The 22,713-nt window shown below is 33.7% G+C and overlaps 4 protein-coding genes across 4 annotated transcripts; 3 read left to right on the top strand and 1 right to left on the bottom strand.

Annotated features, from left to right (window-relative positions):
* The first annotated feature begins 1,591 nt into the window (after window positions 1-1,591).
* LOC133199893 (uncharacterized) lies at window positions 1,592-6,196 on the top strand. The gene is made up of 9 exons (XM_061335704.1): window positions 1,592-1,822; window positions 2,501-2,610; window positions 2,791-2,907; window positions 3,031-3,107; window positions 3,589-3,706; window positions 3,845-3,994; window positions 4,134-4,273; window positions 4,827-5,021; window positions 5,185-6,196. Exons 1-9 carry the CDS (start codon window positions 1,646-1,648, stop codon window positions 5,403-5,405), a joined length of 1,305 nt encoding a protein of 434 aa, XP_061191688.1. The 5' UTR covers window positions 1,592-1,645; the 3' UTR covers window positions 5,406-6,196.
* Window positions 6,197-6,312: 116 nt separating this feature from the next.
* On the bottom strand, window positions 6,313-10,541 carry LOC133199760 (uncharacterized). Its single transcript, XM_061335613.1, has 6 exons — window positions 10,373-10,541; window positions 9,455-9,589; window positions 9,102-9,211; window positions 8,777-8,875; window positions 8,129-8,238; window positions 6,313-7,344 (listed from the first exon to the last, which is right to left on the bottom strand). Exons 1-6 carry the CDS (start codon window positions 10,486-10,488, stop codon window positions 6,472-6,474), a joined length of 1,443 nt encoding a protein of 480 aa, XP_061191597.1. The 5' UTR covers window positions 10,489-10,541; the 3' UTR covers window positions 6,313-6,471.
* Window positions 10,542-10,569: 28 nt separating this feature from the next.
* On the top strand, window positions 10,570-11,894 carry LOC133199759 (uncharacterized). The gene is made up of 3 exons (XM_061335612.1): window positions 10,570-10,955; window positions 11,060-11,236; window positions 11,397-11,894. The coding sequence occupies exons 1-3, from the start codon at window positions 10,770-10,772 to the stop codon at window positions 11,892-11,894; spliced, it is 861 nt and encodes a 286-aa protein (XP_061191596.1). The 5' UTR covers window positions 10,570-10,769.
* Window positions 11,895-17,760: 5,866 nt separating this feature from the next.
* On the top strand, window positions 17,761-19,101 carry LOC133200008 (piggyBac transposable element-derived protein 4-like). Its single transcript, XM_061335780.1, has one exon. The coding sequence runs from the start codon at window positions 17,761-17,763 to the stop codon at window positions 19,099-19,101; it is 1,341 nt and encodes a 446-aa protein (XP_061191764.1).
* The last annotated feature ends 3,612 nt before the right edge of the window (window positions 19,102-22,713 follow it).

The raw sequence follows: 22,713 nt of genomic DNA, 5'->3' as shown, positions 1-22,713 counted from the left end.
ATGAAACAGATGTGTCAGACTCTGTGGTATCTTTTATCTCAAGTTGATAAAACTTCCTCCCCTATAAAACAGTTGTATATACAGCCAAACCTCATTATCTTGAACTCGATGGGACCGAGAAAAAAGTTCCAAGATACTCAAATTCAACATATTGAGATTAAAATACTTAAAGAATAAGTGTTTGGGACTGACTAATCACTTCAACATATCCATGGTATTCAAGATTTCACTGATTCTGATCATCCCATTTCTCTTGCCTTTGGACAACAAACCTTCGTCCATCACTTACTCTGGATCCTCTTTATTGTTGTATTATACTCAGGTGACCATCAAGGCCCATGGGCCTCTTGTTATTTTTAATTACACCGAAAACAGTACCTGTTCTTCATTCACAATCAACACCTTTAATACTAAATGAAATAAAACCCCTGATCATATAGCTAAAAGTGAATACAAATATTAGTACTATAATGCCTCACTTTAAGGATCGGTCCGAAAACCCACACCTCATTTTGGACCGACGTGTGAAAATCCATATCATAACACAAGTAAAAGTTTCGCCAGGTTTCAATGCCAAGTATTGTATGTACTCTCTTTTTGACCTCGAGATCCAACACGCTTTATCGAAATCAAAATCCGATACACAGAAATATGTATCTTAGTGTAGTCTACTTATTGAAACCAGACTAAAACTGTAGGAGGAGTAGTGTTTAGAAAAATTGTTTACAGACGAACAGACAGACGGATGGACGACGGACACCTTACTATCGCATAAGCTCTTCTGGTCTCTGACCAGTAGAGCTAAAAAGGATTCAGTTTTTAAACTCAAATTTTGTATAATAATATAATGTAGACTATACAAGTTTAAAACATAGGTAATCGAAGATTACGAAGCTCATCTCGACGAATGTTGTCTATAAGTAAGGCAAATTTCATTAATATTTTTTCTAGTTTGTGTGCATCCCTAGATAAGTATCCATGCAAGTTTAGTTATAGTACGACTTATAGTTAATTAGAAATGGACCTGCTCCAAATACTTTAAATTGTTCTTTAATCAAAAACATTTTGGTCAGTTCCAACATTTCAAGCAAGCCTGAAAGTGTCCATCCTTAGATGCATCATCCATGCAAGTTTAATCATAACAGGCTACATAATAATTGAGCTACTTCAAAAACTTGATCCTGTTCACTCATCAGGTAAATATAGGTCAAATGCAACATCTGAACCAAGGCTGAAAGTGTCCATCCATAGAAACATCATCCCTGCTAATATTGTAAAAGTAATTCACTCATCTGGAAAATATATGTCAAATCCAGCATCTGAAGCAGAAAGGGAAGTGTACATCAATGCAAGTTTGGTCCATATAGCTATCTTCTACCCGTGGCTGCTCGATCGCATAAAGAGTCGTAATCTTGAATATTTAGGAGCGTTTTCTCGTCGTACTCGAGTTTTAACCCGGGATACGAACCTCTTGATGCGCACGCAGAGTTAGACGAGAATGACTTTACTTGACTCATGAAACTCTCCAAAATGGAGACAGTTATCAAAGCACAGCTGTACGAAGATTTATTTATAGGGTCGGAAAGTCTCGTCACGTGACTCGCGAGATATAACGTGAAAACTTACTTCCGGGCAGTTGCCAAGGATGGCTTTATCAATAATGTACTGGGCTCGGTACGTTGAAAGCCACACAAAACTTACCAGGAAAAGTGAGAAAGCTGTGGATAGCGACAGGGTTTTAAAATTTGTGTTAGATAAAGAGTTTCGCATTATTACTGCGGTTGTGCAAGCGTCAATGCGAGACACATCTTACAAAGTTCAGGTATGTACATTCGATTTCGCATCAATACATTAGAACAATTTCAAACTATATCTAAGAGTCTGTTCAAGATCTTTAATGTTTATAACTAAAAACTGAGTAAAGTTTATAGATTTAAACTATGTTTTAATTGCGGGCTGTGGTAATCCAGCGTCTTGGCCTCCTCCACCTCGCCCAAAGAATTCATCATGTTTACAATTCACTGAAAATATTCCGTAAAACATGTAGATTTAGTCAGAGAGTCTAGTGTTGCAAAATTTGACCAAATTCACTATCGATTATCAAATTGAATCAGTAGCATACAATCAATTATACGATCGAATTTAATTATTTAATTTAAAGGTTAAATAAAGTTAACCAGCAAATATTCAGATATCCTCGAAGATGAAAACAATATTTCAATACAAATCTATGAGACCAACTTCAGTTTATACTTAGTAGGAAAATTTGTCTGCCATTTGCAAGAGAAATAGGGGAATATCCTTTGATAATGTTAAAAGATGAACCAGTTTGTATTTAAAAAAAAATTTAAAAAAATGTAGCAACTTTGATTTTAAAATTTTCTATCAATTGTCGCTGACTTGTTGACTTCAGGGATGATTTTTCGATAGTCGGCGATATCATTGTAACACTATGACAGAGACTTGTTTATTTTATTTTATTTTTTTTTACTTTTAACAGATATTTCTGGAAAATGAAGAAAACAGTACTGGTACTATAAAGTCATCGACGTGTGAATGTCCAATGGGCCAGTTTCGCTGCCACCATGTAGCTGCAGCTCTTCTGTTTGGGTACATGAAGCATATTCTGTTAATTCATTTGTTTAAAAAAATGCAACAGTTTTGCAGCTTGAAGTCCGATTTTTTTTTATTTCAGCTGAATTTGTCAATATTTATATTTTGTGTGTTTTATTTTTTTGTCTATTCTAAATCTAAGTGCTTTACTAACTAGTGTATAAAATAATCCTTTAGATATAAGAGGGCAAGCAAGACAGATGTGAAGTGCAGCTGGATCAAGCATCCTAAATCTGCTCCTCCTAAAGCCATAACAACAATGGGGGAAATGTATCCACCCAGGCAAGATTATAGGTAACTCACAAGCACCTTTGTACATTATATATTTGGCAATTAAATAATAAATGAAAGGTTGTGTTATTCATTTGAATATTTCATTCTGTAATGAATACTTGATGTATATACATGTAAATTTAGAGCATTAAAAAGAGAGATGACAGATGCAGATAGATCATATTTGTATGATCAGCTAGGTCATTTGGGTAGATTTACAGGTTTGCTTGATGAACAATATTTTTTTCATCCTTGTCACAAGGGAAACTGTTTCCTCTGAATCAAGGCTCATTTTATGATTTATTTTTGAGTTAGTGTTACATTTTTGTTATTAATGGATTTTCATTTATTTTTTAAAAAGTTACATATTTTTTTTATGTAACACTTTCATCATTTTTAAATTTTCTTTTTTAACATGTCAACTTAGTGTGGCATATATTTTGAGAACATACCGGTATATCATCTACCTGTAATTTCTTTGACCTAGAACAAATATTATTTCCATTTTAAATGTTTTTCATTTTTTCTTAAGTAAATAATTAATACATTGTAATTCATAAGGTATTTTAAGTATAGACTATTCACAATGACCAAACATATATTGTCACCTAAATAAAGTACATAACACAAGCGTTAACTTACAACATAATATGTTGAAAGTTGTGGCCAATGTAATGGTAATTGCTATTTCATCTATTGCAGCTATGCACTGGATTTTATCAAATGAGCCTGAGTGTGAGGAAATGCCAGCATTACTTATTGAAGACCAGCTCATAAGTGAAGAGTACTTGAATGCTCAGTGCAAGTCATCTTATTTAAGGTATTCAAATTCAAATAAACAGAATATGTAAAAACTTGTGCTCTTTGAAATAATTCATTATTTTTGGCTTTTAAAGAAATGAAGGTGTAAAAACAGATTTTTTTATATATACATATATATATATGATTTTTAACATAGGGAGAAACTTGTCATTTGTTCAGAAAAGATTATTGAAACAGCATGGCTGACTACAGGACAAAGAGAGAACTCTTTATGGGCAGCTGTTCGCAAATTGAGAATTACTGCATCTAATTTTGGACAAGTTATTGGTGCTATTAGAAGAAATCGGTAAATAAAATTTACAATGGTTTATTTAATGTACAAAAGCATTACATTTTAAAAATAATATTACTGAATTCTTAATGTGTGGTCTTTTTATTAATAATTTTAAATTAAAACTATGAAATTCATTTTTTTTTTCTTGTAGGCTCTCAGTATCATTAAAGAAAAGATTACTCAGTGCATATTATCTTGAGAAAAGAGCTTCTATTCAGTGGGGACTTACACATGAAAAGAGTGCAAAAGATGACTATTGTAAACTTTCAGAGGTCTCGATATTAGAGACAGGTAAACAATTATCAAATTCAATTTAAATGTTTTTAAAAAATTATCCTACCTGCATTTGCTGTGATGCAAGTTGTTAGCAACACAGGTAAAATTTTGCATCAGTAGTGACCTTAAGTAATAATTTGGAATGAACTGGTCCTTTTCTACAACTTTGTGACATAAAACAATTTACGTTCAACATTAGATGCTTGTTTTGTTTTCTCATCAGAACATCTATTTCATCTTTAATGAAATGAAGAAATTGATCACTGAAGAATAAAATGGTTTGCGATGTTATGTACATGTTTTGTGATATTTACTTAATTCCCTTGATTTTTTTCTATCATTAAGATACGATTGATAACACATCCATTATTAAGTATGGAATTTTGCCTCTTAATAATCATGATAGCTCAGTTAGTTGTGTTTACTCTGTGATTGGTCACTGCATAATGATGCCGAGTAAAGGTCGAAATTAGAAGCCCTCGATATGAGTGAAAAAATTACCCAATGGTATGTAAAACAACATACATAACAAATATGGTTAAATTTATATTGTAGTTTTTAATTTCAGGCATATGGCTTCATGAATCAGGTGTTCTTGGTGCCTCTCCTGATGGATTTGTCCAAGGTGATCCCAAACATTTGAAGATTCACCTTCAAGGAAAAGTGAGTGCATCACCAGATATTATAGAGGTTAAATGTCCTTTCTCCGCAAGAGCAATGTCTATCAAGGATGCCTGTACAAATTTGAAAGATTTCTTTCTAGGTAAGTACAAACCGATTTGAAAGTTTTCTAAAAGAGCCTTGTATATGTAAATTAGTTCTCATTTTTCTTTGATGAAACCATCTTTCATGATTTATGTCTAGATAAAATTATCCTACATTATTTTAGTGAAAGAATAGATGTCGATCTTTTGAAATCATTTTAGAGTGTGACTCTGAGGGTGTCCTGCATCTTAGAGAGAATCATGATTATTGGCACCAAGTTCAAGGCCAGCTTTATCTTACAGGCACCACTTGTTGTGATTTCGTAGTTTGGACACCAGTAAGCATGGAAGTCATTCGCATCGTTCGAGACGAATTATGGGAAATTCACTTGAAAAACATGATTGAATTCTACTTTAATGTGTTTCTACCCTCTCTCCAGTAAAATTTTGACTGACTTTATATTGTACATGAGCATACATGTATATTGGTGCACTCAAAATTTAGCTCAATCCTCTTCTTCAGTATGATAAGCACAATCATAATCTCAGTGCGATTAGCATTTTGTTTGACAAGTAGTGCTTGCTAATAGCATGTCCATAAATAAGTGAACATGAAGCAATACCTAAGACATTAAATTATGAATACCACCAAAGTAAGTAACTATGTTTACTGTAAACAGATCTCTTACATTGCCTTCTTCCCTTAGTGCAGTAAATAAAAAGAGAATTTTAATTTTTGCCAAACTGTTTAATTTTATCATGGTTTATTTTTTGCAACTAATGATCAAAGCAATCATTATCTTAAGCATGCATCACCAGTGTGGAAATTTTGAACAAAATAAGTAATTTAAGATGTACAATTGAGTCCTTTTCACAAAAAAGTAAAAGAAAAGAAATATATACAAACTGCAATTCTAAAGATGCAATATCATTAAAATGAGATCTATGTAATTAGGGTCAGACAACATTTTTAAACAATTTAATTATTTGAAAGGGACGTATAGTTTATATTAAGTTTATATAATTATATTATGCATGATTTCTGAATACACAACATCCTGATTAGACAAGTGCCACAGAATACATTCACTGTAGCATATATACATGTAATGTTCATATATAGTAATTACAATACATGTGAATTATATAACAGTTTTTCTCTAAAAAATAAACATATTGTTTTTCAAAAGTAGTTTTTCAAGCTTTGATTGATATTAAGTTTATTTGGCTTCTTTCAAATGCACAACTGATGTTTCCAGAATTCTATGACGAACTGTACGCGCATAATTTTACATTATCCTTGTGTTACATGTACCCATTATCAAGTGTGTTGCTAATGCTGAGGATAACATTACAAATTGTTTAATATTTCTTAAACAAATCTGATTTTAGTATTTAACATGAAAGTATAATAATGAATATAAACATTATAGAGATTTTGTGTACATATTTAGCATGTTTGAAAAGATACAAGTTAGATGTTGTGTACTACTTTAATTCACACCAGTTCTAAATTTCATACTTTTCTGCTATTTCCTTCAACAGAGGAGCTTGCAAATTAACAAGAGCTACACACAGTTGGAAAATTTTAGTGGCAAGATGTCTGTATTGTGCAGGAATGTGATCTAGAATACGGTAGTTCTTGATTCTTTCATTTGCTCGCTCCACTTGAATTCGACTTCTCCCAATCTTGTAACAAAGCTGTGCTTCTTCCTTTGTGAAATGACATTTGGATGACAGGAAAGGTGGTATGTTTAATGTCACTCCTGGTGGAAGCTTATCAAATATGTTGAAGCCCTTATCTGCAAGGATCATATCACCTGGCTTCAACATATCCAATACACCACAGTGATCAACAATGGCAGCATCAGAGGTGGATCCAGGATAGAGTTCTGAACAATACACTAAAGCACCATTTGGTGCTACACACGTGACAGCTTTTACTGTATGGCGACTTTTGTAGTTGCTGTAAGATAGCGACTGGTTATTCATGTCTGATGGTACATCCTGTGTGATTTCGGTGGCATCCATTGCTATTCTCGCAGAGGAAAACTCCTCAAATGATTTGGGCATTGACCCTTTGCATTTTAACTGGGAGGGTATCCCAACAGCCTTCATCACTCCTTCAAATAAAATTTCATGCAGCGCTGTAACATAGGTATTCAATATGTTGGAGACAGTACTTTTACTGGTGTTAAATCTTTCTGCTAAATCCAAATCCCTTAAATTAAGGCGTAACTTCATAAGAGTCATAAGGAGCTGGTCACTGGTACTGATCCCTTGTACCGTCCATCCATTATAGTATTGGAATGGGGCCATTCTTTCCAACAAAGACACCAGTATATTGAAAACTTCTGAGGGAAATGAAGTATATAACAGCATCTATAACAAAGCAAAACAACCATTTATAAATTATGATCAATGAATATTGCCACATGTATACTATTTTTATACAAAATAAACATCTTGTGTAAAAACCGCCATTTTCAACTTCAATTAAAGCACCTCAAATGGAGTCTGATTTACAAATGCAAATCAAACTCCAAAGGTCAAACAAAATCAAAATTGTTGGTACCTAAGTGCAAGAGAAGGTTTTGTCACAAAGAATACATCTGTGAAATATGAAAACCCGAGCACCAACCTTTCAAAAGTTATGGCCAAGATTAAAATTTTTCAAATGTATGTCAGACAAAGGTCAAGGTCAAAATTGTTGCTATCCAAGTGAAGGTCTTTTCACAAAGATGTGAAAACCTTGGAACTAACCATTCGAAAATTATGGCCAAAGTAAAAAGTTTTCAAAAGTGGCTCGAACTCCAAGGTCAAAGGGGGTCAAAGATGTTGGTATCTAAAGGAAGGTCTTGTCAAAAAAAAAATCCACTTGTAAAGTATGAAAGCCCTAGCATCAACTGCTCAAAAGTTATGGCCAAGGTTAAAGTTTAGTAAAATTTTGCAAAAGTGGGTCAAACTCCATCACAAGGAATACATATGTGATACAAGAAAGCCATACATTGTAGGTCCAACCAGTCAGTAGGTTTGGGCAAGGTCAAATTTCTTGCGGCCAAACAGACTAACGGACAGCTAATCAGACGGACGGACACAACAATTAAATCTATATGCCCCCAAATCTTCGATTAAGGGGGCATAAAAATATGCTCAAATAACATACCTTGTCTGGGTCCTGTATTATGTTGCAAATTGTAAAGGCTTGTTTTTTCAGTTTTAGTGACTCTAATTCTCTTTGGAGCTCTTTCACTCTTTCTGCTAAATCAACACTTTCTGTAATGATTACAAAACAATATTAGCAATATCAACATTAAACCATAGTAGGCATTTAACATCAGGGTGGTATATAGTATAGTATAGTATAGTATAGTAGTATAGTCAAATAAGGGTAGTAGCTAGTGTATGAATTAAATTTGGTACTGAAAGAAGTTTGAACCCCCCCCAACCCCCCCCAAGCATGATATTCTATTTTCATATAAGGCTCTATAAGACACATAAATATGTCAGTGAGGCCACCTTTAAAACAATGTTTGTTTTTCCTCTCCAGAATCAGAGTAAAAAAATAGGATTGATAGGGTAAGTTGCACCATGTCGGTAATTGTTGACGTAATGAAAAAATTCAGAAAAAAGTTCTTAAAAAATTGTTTCCTGGAGGTTATGTAAAAATTTTGTGTAGGACCATTTTTAGCCAGTTGGTCTGGAGAGGGCAAACAAACAATTTTATTAAGATAGCCTGACTTATTAAAAATAGACATAATAATATAGGCATAATACAAATAATGTCCATCTGATATAATTTTTTTTTCAATACCTTTGGATGCCTCTGGAAAATAAGCAGTATAACTGTGATCAGCGTGGATCCCTCCTTCACACTGTGAAGTTGTCATTGCACATTCTCCATCAAACCCTTCTGTCAAGCATACAAATAAATTACACACAAAGTAATATTTTTATGAAAAGCATCATAATGAAAGGATAAATTACTGCAGTCTTTGCAAACAATAATCTTACAGGGCATGCAAAACAAACTGATATGAAAATATAAGGGCTCCAATACTTTAAACCTTTTGTGAGCATGACCCAGTGGATAAATCAGGTGATAAGTGAAAGTCTTGCCAAAATGAAAATTGTTTTACCTTCAGTACTTCCAGAAACTGCATAGTCGTGGTCATTGTGGTTTAGCTCTGCTTGTCTGGGTTGCTCTGTATTGAGGGTTCCTTCTGTTTCTGTTTCAGTAATTTTGCGTCTGTAAAATATTATTTTTATGCTCTTCAATAAACAAATATATATATTTTAAAAGTTAAAAAAAAAAAATAGTTATAAATATACAATTATCATTGAAAACCAAGCTAACTCTCATATACATTACATATAAATGATACATATACATATATACATATAAATGAAGGAGGAGATGAAAAAGAGTCATATTGACATAAATTTTAGAAAGCAACTATGTATGAAGATCTGTCAAGTAAGAAATATTTACCTTTTTGGCTCGACAAAGTCAGGAAAGCAATTATTTTTGCTGTATACAAAAATTGTCGGCCCATTCTCTTTTCTCCCATCTTTAAAGTGGCAACTGCAAATTCGATCATTACTATTGTATTCTCTATCTGCTCTCCTGAAAAGGTTGAGGATAAATTCAATACCATATAATCAAATTAATAATTTAAAAATTGTTTGTACAACATTATTTAAACTCACATCTATAAATAGCAGTTAGTTTACTTTCATATGTTTAATGTAAACTTTTGGTGTAATGCTACATCGTATCCTGTATGACCGATTAGCTAGGGGTGTCCACACTGTGGCTCGAACCTACAACCCTCAGATTCAAAATCCAACGCTCTACCGACTGAGCTAAAGGGTTAACCCACTACCTAGTGCTAGTAGGAACGTGGCCTCACTATATACAACACATAGCCACTTTTAACTCTGTTACACATGTATTCTCTTTATTATTTTGAATTAATTTCATATTACTAAGTATAAAAAATATGAAAATAAATTGGACATTAAGCATTTCTAATATGGGTCTTGTCTGAGAGATTATGTATGATACCAGCTGATTTTAAAAGTTCTGTTAATCATGAAGATTGAGACAGAGTGAAGACATATAAATACAGAAGATAATTTTAAAATAATTCTAAATATTAATTTGCACTGAAAAGTCAAGCCACGATTTCTTTGTTCCTTTCTTAAACAATCATCTGACAATTTCTACTAATTGGTTAAATTTATAACTATTCCCTTGTAAATACAATGATATACATGTATATATAAGGCCTGCAAAGTTTTGTTTTGTATAGGCCTATAACCATGATAACATGACACGGGGCTTGGATCTATCAGACAGGTTTTCCAGTTTAATGTTTTGTTAAAATAAGTATTATCATTTGTATACCTGCATCTATCAATCCATTTCTTCCTCTTTTTTGGATCTGTAGGAAATCTGAATAAACTACATGTTCGATTCGCGCCAGTCATATGGGTACACCCGAAGGCAAAACACAGCGGCATCTTGGTCTGCTGCCCGGAAGTTGCAAATCGAAAATGAAAGTAAACGAGACTTTCCGACCCTATTGAGGATGATGTGGACATTTTATTTTTCCTTGCGATAGAGCAGACTTGGATCACCCAAATTCTCTTAAATCTAGAGCGGCGTCGTTGTATTCCAAGACTTGGAGGCTTTTCCGAAAATATTGTGCCGCTGTTTGACAGCAAGCAATTTCTAAGACATTTCAGAGTGAGCCCAGAAATTTTTGATTTAATCATGAACTCAATTGTACATTCCCTCACAGATGATAATGCATGGCCCGGTGGGTCAGAGCCTATACTGCCTAAGAAAAAAACTTTTAGTGTTTCTGTGGTACATGGCGAATCAGGAAACATTAAGAGAAGTTAGCAATACATTTGCAATAGGGACCACAACTGTTCATGAAATTGTAATGGCTGTGTCAGGAGCAATAAACGAAAACTTAGTTAATGTAAGTGAATATTTGTGGATAAGATTATTTAAAAAAATTATTTTCAATTTCCTTATAAAAAGATCAGTAAAGGTTTTCATCCATGCATGTTGTTAATATTTTAGGTGATAAACTGGCCAGATGCTAACACACAACAAGCTTTATCAAGACAATTTCAACCCCAGTCCGGATTACGTGGTATTATTGGCTCTTTGGATGGAACACATATTAGATTATCTTCAGCTCCCGATGGCGACAAAGATTATTCTAACCGAAAAAACTTCCCTTCAATCCAGTTACAGGTAAAGCATATTTTTACTGTGTTGACATGTAAACTATTTTTTCATTCAATAAACCAGGTAATTAACTGTGTAAACTGTACGAAGCTCTTACTTTTATTCGCTTATTTCTTGTGTAGAAAAAAGAACTAAGAATTAAATTGATTTTTTTTTAAATATACAGGTTGTTGCAGACTGTGACATGTTGATAAGAGATGCTTACACGGGTTGGCCTGGGTGCACCCACGATGCACGCGTCCTCAGAAATTCCTCTTTGTTTGACAAAGCCGAAAACGGACAGTGTGTTATACATGGAAATTTTATTATTGCAGACAGTGCCTATCCATTGAGGAATTGGTTGATCACACCTTTCCGAGATAATGGAAGACTTAATGCACAGCAACGCAGATTTCATCAGATGCTGTCCTCGTCCAGAGAAATTGTTGAACGGGTATATGGACACTTAAAAGGAAGATTTCGGAGACTTCGAGAAATAACTGTTCGAAAGCTGTCTCGTATAGTTTCACTGATTATTTCAGGATGCATTTTGCACAATTTATGTGTTTTGCATCATGACGACAATGATTACGATGGACATCCTAATGCCTACCCTAACATTTTCGTTGATGGAAGGGATGGCGCATTATTCAGACAGCAGTTAATGAACACATTGCCATTGTAAATAATTTCATTGACACGGATTTTAAAATGATTATGATTTTTCTAGAGTATGTTGCACACAAAAATTATATTAGGGATTTTAAATAAAAGATTTTTGAAATGTTGTCAATCTTTTATTAACTTTTTGTGAAAGAACAAATAAAACAAAACATTTAAAAAAAAATTGTCAACAATACAATGCAGATTTAAACAAAATAAAAGAGGCCCAGGGCACAATTTTGTTTATTAAGACATGTCTTGCTAACATGTTTAATTGGTTGAGCCCCACTCAAATGTATTTTCACTTGAAAAATCGGTTTAAAGCTTATTTTCATAGCATCAATATTTTGAAAAATCATCATATTTGAATTACAATAGTCATCACAACCACTGCAAAAATAAATGAATGACGTGGCGTTCAGCAAAATTTAAGCAAAGTTAAAACTGCACAAAAGCATGGAGTGGATGATTCAAAAAAAACCATAAACCTTGTACATTGTGGAGATAATTATTTGTCCAAAGACTTTTCCATTAGTTCCAGCATACGATCGATGCGTCGCATTTTGTCTTCATGCTGTGTTTTCATGGAGTTCATAAGTTCCCTGTTTTGTTCTTGGATATTCTCAATTAATTTGGTGCTATCGGATATCTTGCGTTTTGTAGATTTTAATTTCGTAGTTTTAGTAAGAGTTGTGGATTTGGAATCTGTGTCACTTGACGTAGACTGCTTTTCTTCTTCAGGAACAGCTATGTCTTCATCCTTGTCAAATGCTCTGTCGATTTTTAGTTTATCTCTGGGGCGTCCTGTGTCAAAGGACACGGCTCCCTTTGTGGAGGCCTTATTGCCATAAACCTCACTGAACTGCTCTAAATATTTCCAAGAATGTTTTTTATTGCCGGTTTTGTTATTTTCATCATTTATTTCCTTGTATTTTTTTTTCAATGCCTTCCATTTATTGATCAGTTGTGTTTTGGAAACATGTATACCAGTTTTTATACCCCCCGAAAACGAAGTTTAGGGGGGGTATAATGGAATCAGCATGTCCGTCTGTCTGTCCGTCTGTCTGTAGACGAGATTTTGTCCGGACCATTTCTTGGAAACTGTTGGAAGGATTTGTCTGAAAATTTGTACACTTATTATTCACCATATGAAGGTGTGCACCTGGTATTTTCATTATGATTGGATAATTATTTTGCATTTTACAGGTGTTTTTTTCATTTTTATTATGTGGTTTTGTCTGGATCTGTTCCCAGAGACTATTGCATAGATTTGTATGAAAATTTGTACACTTATTATTTACCATATGAAGATGTGCACCTGGTATTTTCAACATTATTTGATAATTTTTCTGCATTTTACAGGTGTTTTTTTTTTATTGACTTAGTCATTTCGGGTTCATGTCTAAGGTTTGAGACATAGAATCTAGAACATCTGTACAAAAATGTGAACTACAGCTTAAAACTACTCATTAGAGCTTAAAAAACACAAAGTATTAAAAACAGTTTTTACATTACACAGCAGATAGTGTAAATCCATTTGTCCCTTGGGAGTAATGAGTAGACATGCATCCAGTTAAAGATTAATTAATGAGTTCAGTGTGGGAAGCTGTTAGGGCATCTCTGATCAAGCAGGTCTTATCTATATCTCAGGGGAATTGGGCAGAAAGAAATAAAGATCTCTGTTGTCTAAGTCTCTTAATTGTAATTTATGTCTGTCAAAATACATAGTTACTAAAACCAGCCTTTTATTTTTAAAATGAGTTTGATATAAAGGTATTAAAATCAATTTGATTTTCTATAATTAATTATGATATTTTTTTTTCAACAATCAATTTGCTGTGTGTCATGTCTCACAATGATGGCAGATAGTTGCAAACTATTTTTTCAATGTAATAAAAAACACTGTAATTATTAGTGTTGATGTTTTATTAGGCTGCACCTTAGTTTCATTCATTTAATAAAGTGCCCCACCACAGCATGATACACCCATCAAATATTGTTAAATTATCATAAACAGTTTAAGATTCAATTGTTTGAATGACATCTTAGCGAGACAAGGCAGTCTGCAATTTGTTGTAAGGATATAAAAATTCAAATAAAAAATGTACAATAAATGATTAGTTTAAATAATATTATACAATATCATATAAGTTTTAATTATTATATACAATATCAAATTAGTTTTAATTACATCAAATTTATCTTGAAAGTAAGACTAGCCAACAAGAACAATTCAATACAACAAAAGCAATTAATTAAGAGACTGATTCCTTTTGTCCAATTCCCAAGAGATGTAGATAACACCTGCTTGATCAGAGATGCTCTGCCAGTTATCTCCTCACACTAAACTCATTAATTTCTCTCTAATTTGACATGCAATTTTCTGCTATCAAAATTTTCCTTGACCAGTGCCTGATCATTACACCCATGGGAGAGGTGGAATTTTTGTTGTTACAGATTGCTGTAAAGAACATAATGAAAAAAATAAGACTAGTATTTTCTTGATTTAACACTTTTTTAATAAAGATACTGCAATACTCTGACATCTTTTGGGATTGTGTAATTTAAAAGTTAAAAGACATAGTTTTTTGATTCTAAGTCTAATGGTTTTCTAGTTATGATTTTTCCATATTTGGCCATAGCGTCTTTATTAAAGGTCAGAACGACATGGTTTTAATGTGCGACACACCTTCTACCTTAGATGTATCAGCTGACAAAGTTTGAAAATTCTAGGCATAATAGTTTTAAAGTTATGAGCCAGACATGAAAAAGCTAACGGACGGACAAACTTGAACGCTATAACAATACGTCCCGTCGTAAGACGGACGTATAAAAATATATAATGAGTAATTAAATTTTCACTGTAAATGTTTAAGGAAATTGTGAACACCTCTCACATCTAGAAAACATTAGTGATTTGGTACTTTCTCTGAAAAACCCAGCGGGGGGTATTTGTCCCTTTTTGGATAGTTCTAGTTTTCATTTCACTTGCTATTTCTCCCCAAAGAATATCATGAGATTTTGTGCCTGAAAATTTGTCCTCCCTCTGAAGCCTTAAATCAATTAAAAATCGTTCTTCACTTTCCTTCCACACATGAATTGTGTTCTGTAAGTAAAGTTAGTTTTTCAGTGAGTAGACTGTGAAACTCGTGAAAGGTTAATTTGATTTCATTGGATACTCTGATTTCAGAACATGTTAGATCAACATCTTTTTCAGATCTAGAGAATAAATTTGTAAAAAGTGAGGAAAAGCACTTTGTACTCTCACAAGTAGACATTAATAAAAAGTCAAGATTTTTGTCAGGTAGGATTTTCTCGGAATGATTTTCTACAAAATTCCAATCTACCTGTGAGTCAGAACTGGAAGTTGAGACACCGGAGGGTGTAGAAGGCCCAGATGCAGATTCTGATGAAGCTGAGCACGAAGCCGAAGGGTTGATCTCAAATTCATGGGGGGAAGTTGATACCCCAGAAGTTGTTGATGCATCTAGGGAAGTGGGTTTTTTAGATAGTGCCTCCCGAATGGCCCTTTATGTCTCCGGATCTGTGTATGAAAATGATGTTATTGATATGAAAAAAAAAAAAATAAACTGATTTAAAAAAAAAAAAATTTTATTTAAACAAAATCTAAACCAAATTATAGTTTGTTTACCACTGACTCAAGAAATTTAGTCTGTTAAAATATTTTATTGATCTTTTTATTATTGATTTTTCAAAATCATTTTATGTCTATTTTCAACGAGTAAAAAAATCTTTCAGTACAAATAGTCATAATGACATCTTGAGACGCATAAAGTCTGTTACTGATTGAGATATATATTTACGAAATAAAATTTAAATTGTATACATACCGCCATCTTCTGAAAGAAAAATGGTAGCCAGACTCTCATCTAACAGACAGTATTGTCCATCTATCTGTATTTGTACCCTAAAATGGATAAAAATAAGATCTTTTAAATTTATTAGTTACAGAACTGACATGTTTCTTGCCCAGGTCTAAAAAACTTCATGCATTTAATACAGAAAAATTATTTTCAGTGGCGGATCCAGGAATTTTGTAACGGGGGGGGGGGGGCGGAGTAGAAAGCATGGGGGGTCTGGGGGCTGCATTGAAGCCCCCAGTGGGTCTAGGGCAAGGCCCTGGTGGGCCCCTGGAAGCTGATAAATTCTTACAAATAAGAGATGTTTTTTCCTTGATTTTAGGATAATGGACATACAAGTTCTACATACACAAAATTCAAACGGGGGGCACACCCGGCGCGCCGGCCCTGGATCCGCCTTTGACTTTCAACCTATTTATTAACATTTTTAATTGTTTTTTAATTGTTTTCTATGCGACAGCTCTATTCATCAGTTCATTATAACTAAATATCAGGGTATGAGACGACATTACGTTGCCGATTATTTTTGAACACATTGAAAATATTATAATAATATCAAAGTTCTGTATTACGATTTAAAACTTTTCAAAATCTTTTTGCCGATTCAAAATATAAGAAAAAAAATATTACTTACATGTGGTCATTACCGCGTGACGCCATCTTTACTTTATCAAACCCAGCATCGTGTGCGAGTTGAACTCGATTTAATCCCGCGTTCAAACTCTCGCTGTTTACGTTGAACTCTCCTGACCCGAGACGAAACTAGAGTTCGAGGTGAAAACGCTCTAGGTCTCTGTGCTGTGACGTCATATTTAACCAGTGATATTTGTTTCCTACGCAATTGAAATCAACAATTGACTAAACAGTTCACAAAAAAATGTTTCGTAAACTGCGATTGGGTATTGAAAGGACGCGTCCAGGTTCATATTCCGACTATGCTTTACTCGCATTGGTCATTATTTTAATGAGCTACGAAGTATTCTCTTCTCATTCAACCACGGCAAATGGGAGAGGATCGGAAATTTTGGCTGTGGTTTTGCGACGATGATTGCATTTCAACAACAGTCAATCATCTGGATCTTTTAGCAACCGCGCACCTTCTGGGAATGTCCTGTTAGGTTTGATGAGTTGTGTGCTTGTAATTTTATATCACTCCTTCGACTGTAATGTAGCTGAAGTTTTGACCTGAATAAGTATCCACTATTGTATTCACTATTTTGTCCAAGTTTGAGGAAACTTATTTGTCATTGTCAAACAGAAGTTCCAAATCTGGTGCTATACCTGCTTGTTGTCAAACTTTTCACGACTTAGCATTTAACTCATTGTAGTTTCCATTTTTTGTACAGACTTTCTTTATGCTGTTGTACAGACGTGCTGCCAGCTTCCTACGGAAACTTGAGAAGTCTTTCTTATTTCTTTTATTGTCAAAGTTTTTCATGAACCAAACAGAATGAGTGGATCTGTCATACAAATCTCTTCAATTTTGTTTCTTTTCACGGGAGGTAACATTTCTTTCTGAATTCTTTTGGACCCTGATGTCTTAGCTTTTTAACCTAAATTTTTGATGTAGGATGTCATGACTCGTGATACATAAAGTATTGTTTTCATAAGCATAGTTAATGGACCTTACAACAAAAATTCCGACAGATTTCCAAAATACCTTAAAAAACTCTTATGTAAACCCAACTGAACCTGGCGATTTGTTTGATTTCATATTGTGGAGTGTTTCTGAAGCTTCCTTTAACCCTTTCACCCCGATAGCCCGCTTCAGCGGTCAGTAAGTAAAAATCCTTTCACCCCGACAGCCCGCTGTAGCGGGTATTTAGACATTTTGAATTTGACCGCCAAATATTTCATATAACTGAAAGCAAAATACGAATATGCGGCTTATAAATTGAAAGTAGCTATGTAAACAAAAAAAAATGGATGCCAGATTGATATTTGACAATTGTGGATGATGTAAATTGCGGCGTTTTTACATAGTTTTTCTATGAAGTCGATTTCAAAATGTCGGACGTAGAGAGCGATTCAGACGAGTGGTCTGATGCTGAATATTTCGATGACTTGGGGGCATTTGATTTGGTAAATTTAAACGAAAGTGAAAGAGATCAGATAGAACGAATGATTGAAGATCGTAATTCTTCAGATGAAGAGGAAAATGAGCTGTACAATGGCTACACAGCACCGGGAAATTTTGTTTGGACTGACGAATTTTCGGTAAGATGTCGACTTCCGTATTCAGAGAAGCCAGGACCTGTTCGTGTGTTAGATAGTTCAGCATCTGTGCTCAATTACTTTCAAATTTTCTATTCGGACGAAATTTTTAATCATATTGTGGACAGTACGAACAGAAATGCCAATAAAAAGAGAAGAGAAGATGCTAATAACAACAAAGGTGTGTGGCATGATGTGACTATAGATGAAATCAAAGTGTTTTGTGGAGTGTTGATCATGATGGATATTATCAAGCTGGACAGAGATGACCTCTATTGGAAGGAGGATGAAAAGTACTTTATGTTGGGAACTAGAATATCAGATGTCATTAGCAGAGACCGGTTTATGCAAATCAGAAGGTATTTGAATTTTTCTATAAATGAAGTAGATGGTTTGGAACACCGAAACGACAAGCTATCCAAAGTAAGATACATGCTCGATAAAATACGCAGTTCTTTCAAATCTGAATACATTCCCCATGAAGAAATTAGTGTTGATGAATCTATGGTACCCTTTAAAGGAAGGTTGTCTTTTAAACAGTACATGAAAGATAAACCATGTAAATTTGGAATTAAATTCTGGATGCTTGCAGATGCCACTAGTGCGTACTGTTGGAATTTTGATGTATATGTTGGAAAGTACGGAACTGAAATTAATCGTACATTTGGTCTCAGTGCCCATGTTGTGATTGACTTGCTTCGAGGGTTAGAAAACAAAGGACACTGCGTCTTTACTGACAATTTTTACACTAGTCCTACATTAGCGCACTACCTGACAACAATTGGTACCTGTCTGTGTGGAACTGTCAGACCGAATCGTCGTGGGTTTCCACAGGAACTTGTAAAATCAAAATCAGAAGCTCGAAAACTTCCTAGAGGCTATTACGATTGGAGACAGTGTGATGACATGATTGCTACGTGTTGGAAGGATAAGAAAATGGTGTACTTTTTGTCTACGTGTCATATACCAGAAAAGGAAAACTTGACCGTGAAGCGGCGCAATAAAGATGGAAGTACAACCGAGTTCCCAGACATACCATCAGGAGCAGCATATTCTAAATACATGGGCGCGGTGGATCGCAATGATCAAGTGACAAAGTTGAACAAATCAAAAAAAAACTATGCGTTGGTATAGGAAAATTGAAAGGAAACTCCTTGAACTTTCCATATACAATGCTTATGTCCTTGAGGGAAGCATCATTGAACATGATCGCCCTGGGAAAAGGAAGCGTGACCTTTTAAAGTTCAAATTGGATCTTGCACATGAACTTATTGGCCAACGACGCATTCGCAAAAGGGCTGGAAGGTCACGATCTGCAACTTCGAATCAACTTCTTAGACTGGATGGTCTAAATTACTTACCTGCTGTTGGAGAAGGGAAAGATCATGTGCGTGTTGTGTGCAATGAAAGGCATGTAAAATTCAAGGAAAGAAATCCAGGTGTCTCCTATGCTGAAAATCCATTCAAAAGGTGTAAAACCACAATTAAATGTGAAAAATATCTTTGCTGCAACACTAAAAACATGTGTTTCAAAGAGTATCATTTAAAAGTGTGTTATTAAATGTATGTTGAATGGACTTGGATTGATTGATAAGTTTATTGAATTGAAAAATTACCCAGTTTTAGCTAAATTTATTTATTTTTATTTATTTATTTATTTTGTTATATGTTATGAATGAAATTGAATACCTTGTTGTGTTGATGTATTATGAATAAAAACTTGTATCATCTATGTTTATTTCTCTTTTGCAGCTTTATTTTATACTGAATAAGATTTAGCAGCTAGTGTACAATATCAAATTGTACAAAAGGTACATTACCATGATTATCAATTGTTTGACTGTATACTCACCTGTAATTAGTTGTAAGCAGGTATTCTGACAAGACTGACATTTCATTTGTTTTCAAATCAGATCATTAAAATTGACTTTTGTTTATTTCATTTTTGAGTCCAATATTTTCTTTCATGAAACTACGGACAATAAAATTCAATCAAATAAAGGTATTTGGTTTTCACCTGGGAAATACAGGTAAATCAATTAAATTGTAATGCATCTAAATTCATTCTAATCTTAAATATATGCATCTGCCTTCTTAAAATAATTAAAATGGTATGTTAATGACAAAATCAGGTCATTTTGTAGATTTTTTTAGGAATGGAATTTAAACGTTCATGACAATCTTATGTAGCTTGAGTATAGCTACATTGAGGTGTACCAGGTTTACCTGTGGTCACTAACTTGTAATTTACACCTGTTTACATACAAACTTTCTGCCCCTGTTGTTAAAATTGGTTCTGTACTCTGTTTTACACATGATTATTAAAGAAGTGAATCAAATAATAATTATTATTCAAAATTAAAGAAAATTACAAATTTACCCGTTTCTCACCTGTGAAATACAGGTAAAAAATTACTTTTCAAAGTGAAAACCCCCAAAACATTAAAATATAGTATTTTCCCTGTATAAATATATATAGTTTTATATATCTTACTCTAAAAAGGAAAAAGATATTGATATTTAAATATTTTTTGTTATTATTTCACAACTTTTTCCAGATATTCAGTGTTCAGTGGTATTTTACATAGAAATATATATAGGGGTGAAAGAGTTAATGTAATTTTACCTTCTGTCTCCAAGGACTCTACTTTTGAAAGTTTAACAATATTTGGAAAGTTTAATTCATCAAGATTAATGTCATTTATAGAATTATCTATATCTCTATATAAGTATTCATAATATTTTGTGGCTTCATTCAGTATTACGGCCTGCTTGTAAATAATGTTACCATTTTCTGTTTTTACTTTTGGAATGATCTTGCTGGTAAAATTTCTATTCTCTAAGTTGCAAAAATAATGTGATGGTTTTTCCCCATCTTCTACCTATCTTGCCCTAGATCTTATTAAAACACCCCTCATCTTTTGTCGTCTTATATCCTCTAATTCCTTATTTTTTTCTTCTAAAGTCTCAACATTGTCAGCAGTAGTATGTATTGTTTCCTCAAGGTGTTTTGTTAGTCCCCTACCGGTGAAACCGGAGGGGACTATAGGTTTCCTCTGAGTCTGTCCGTCCGTCTGTGTGTCCCTCTGTCTGTCTGTCCCACTTGGTTTTCCGCACCTTTTTCCTAAACGCTTGCAGATATTGAGCTGATTTTTGGTAAGTGAGTGTATCTTGATGAGTTACAGATCAAGTTTGCATTTCGTTCCGCTTCATTGATTTTTGACGGAAGTACGGCCTTTTCAATTTTTAGGGGTTTCCCGCAATTTTCTTCTAAATGCTTTCAGATATTGAGCTGATCTTTGGTATGTGACTTTACCTTGATTAATTATAGATCAAGTTTGCATTTCGTCCCTCTTCATTGATTTTTGACGGAATTATGGCATTTAAAATTTTTTACGGGAACCAGATTACACTTGCCGGTAGGGGACTAGTATTGCTAATGCAATACTCTCAGAATGCTTGTTTCTTCTACAATTTTTTCTTCTCTTAATTTTGTTAGTTTCTTTTTGTATGAAGAGTATGAAATACATTTTCCTCCTATTTCCATGAGAAGGGTTTCCAAAAACAATTGGTCATTTATTGTAAAAGTTAATTCTTCATCGTTAACTTGCTTCAAGTTTTCCATTAAATATACAGGTACAGCATACTGTTTTTTAACATTCTTAGTGACTTCATTTATAGTATAAAGAAAATTCTCATCACTCAGAAGGGAATTATTATATTTCAAAAGACCTTTACCTTTCTTACAATCACTAAAAGATGGAAGATTAACTAATCATGGAATGATCAGACCTGTAACTTGTTTCAATTGTACATCCTATTGCACTTGGCAATAGATTTTCGGAGATCAGAAAGAAATCAAGCCTGCTTTGTTTTTATGGATTTTTTTCCTCTGTATATCTTTGAGTGTCTGGGTGAAAATGTCTGTATATATAACCACCATCTTCCATAAAATCAAGAACCTTTGCCTTGCGTTTGGATTATTTATATGTTTGTAATTATAATGATCAATGTCTGGGTTCAAAAGAAAGTTGAAGTCACTACACATAATGACACTTTCACTACTAAAATCATCTACCCAAGTTTATATGTTTTCATAGAAGGCTGGATTATCATTATTGGGGCTATAAATATTACAAAGAAGCCATTTTTTTCCATCAATTTTAAGAGATAGTTTCCATCAGAATCTCCTTTTTGTTTTAAAATTTGTATATCAAAGTTATTATTAACGAGAATGGCTACACCCCTCGAATTTAAGGAGAATGAGCTAAAATAACAATCAAAACCCCATAAATTTTGAACATCATTCTCAGAGTTTGGTGTAAAAAGTGTGTCTTGTAAGCAGTATATATTATAATTTAGTCCTTTTAAAAAGTTAAAAACATCTCGACGTTTGTTGATATCCCCTAAACCCTGACAGTTTACAGATATATTTTGTAAGTTCATCTTTATTTGAAAAGTAAACGTTACCTTTGAAAGTGTGAAGTCATTGTAAATCCGCTGGCAAACGATACCGGAACAGTAAGCAACACTTCAACAGAGTGATCCAGGTGATATAACAAATATAAACATGGAGTGCTAAGGCAAATAACTTACTTTCAATTTCTGACCTCTTTGCACCATCAAGGCCCCTATTTTCTCCAGCTTTAACATTCTTTATGTTCATCGCAGAAAAGTTTGTCAACTCCTGAATGGTGAGTGTCTGCATAAGTACATCCTTAACTGCAGATGTTGTAGATGCGACAT

This window comes from Saccostrea echinata, unplaced genomic scaffold (assembly GCF_033153115.1).
Source record: "Saccostrea echinata isolate AGI-Se365-2 ecotype Australia unplaced genomic scaffold, CSIRO_AGI_Sech_v1 ptg000036l, whole genome shotgun sequence".
NCBI classification, from domain to species: domain Eukaryota; kingdom Metazoa; phylum Mollusca; class Bivalvia; order Ostreida; family Ostreidae; genus Saccostrea; species Saccostrea echinata.
The sequence above is the reverse complement of the archived record's forward strand: the minus strand, read 5'-3'. Positions and strand labels throughout refer to the sequence as shown.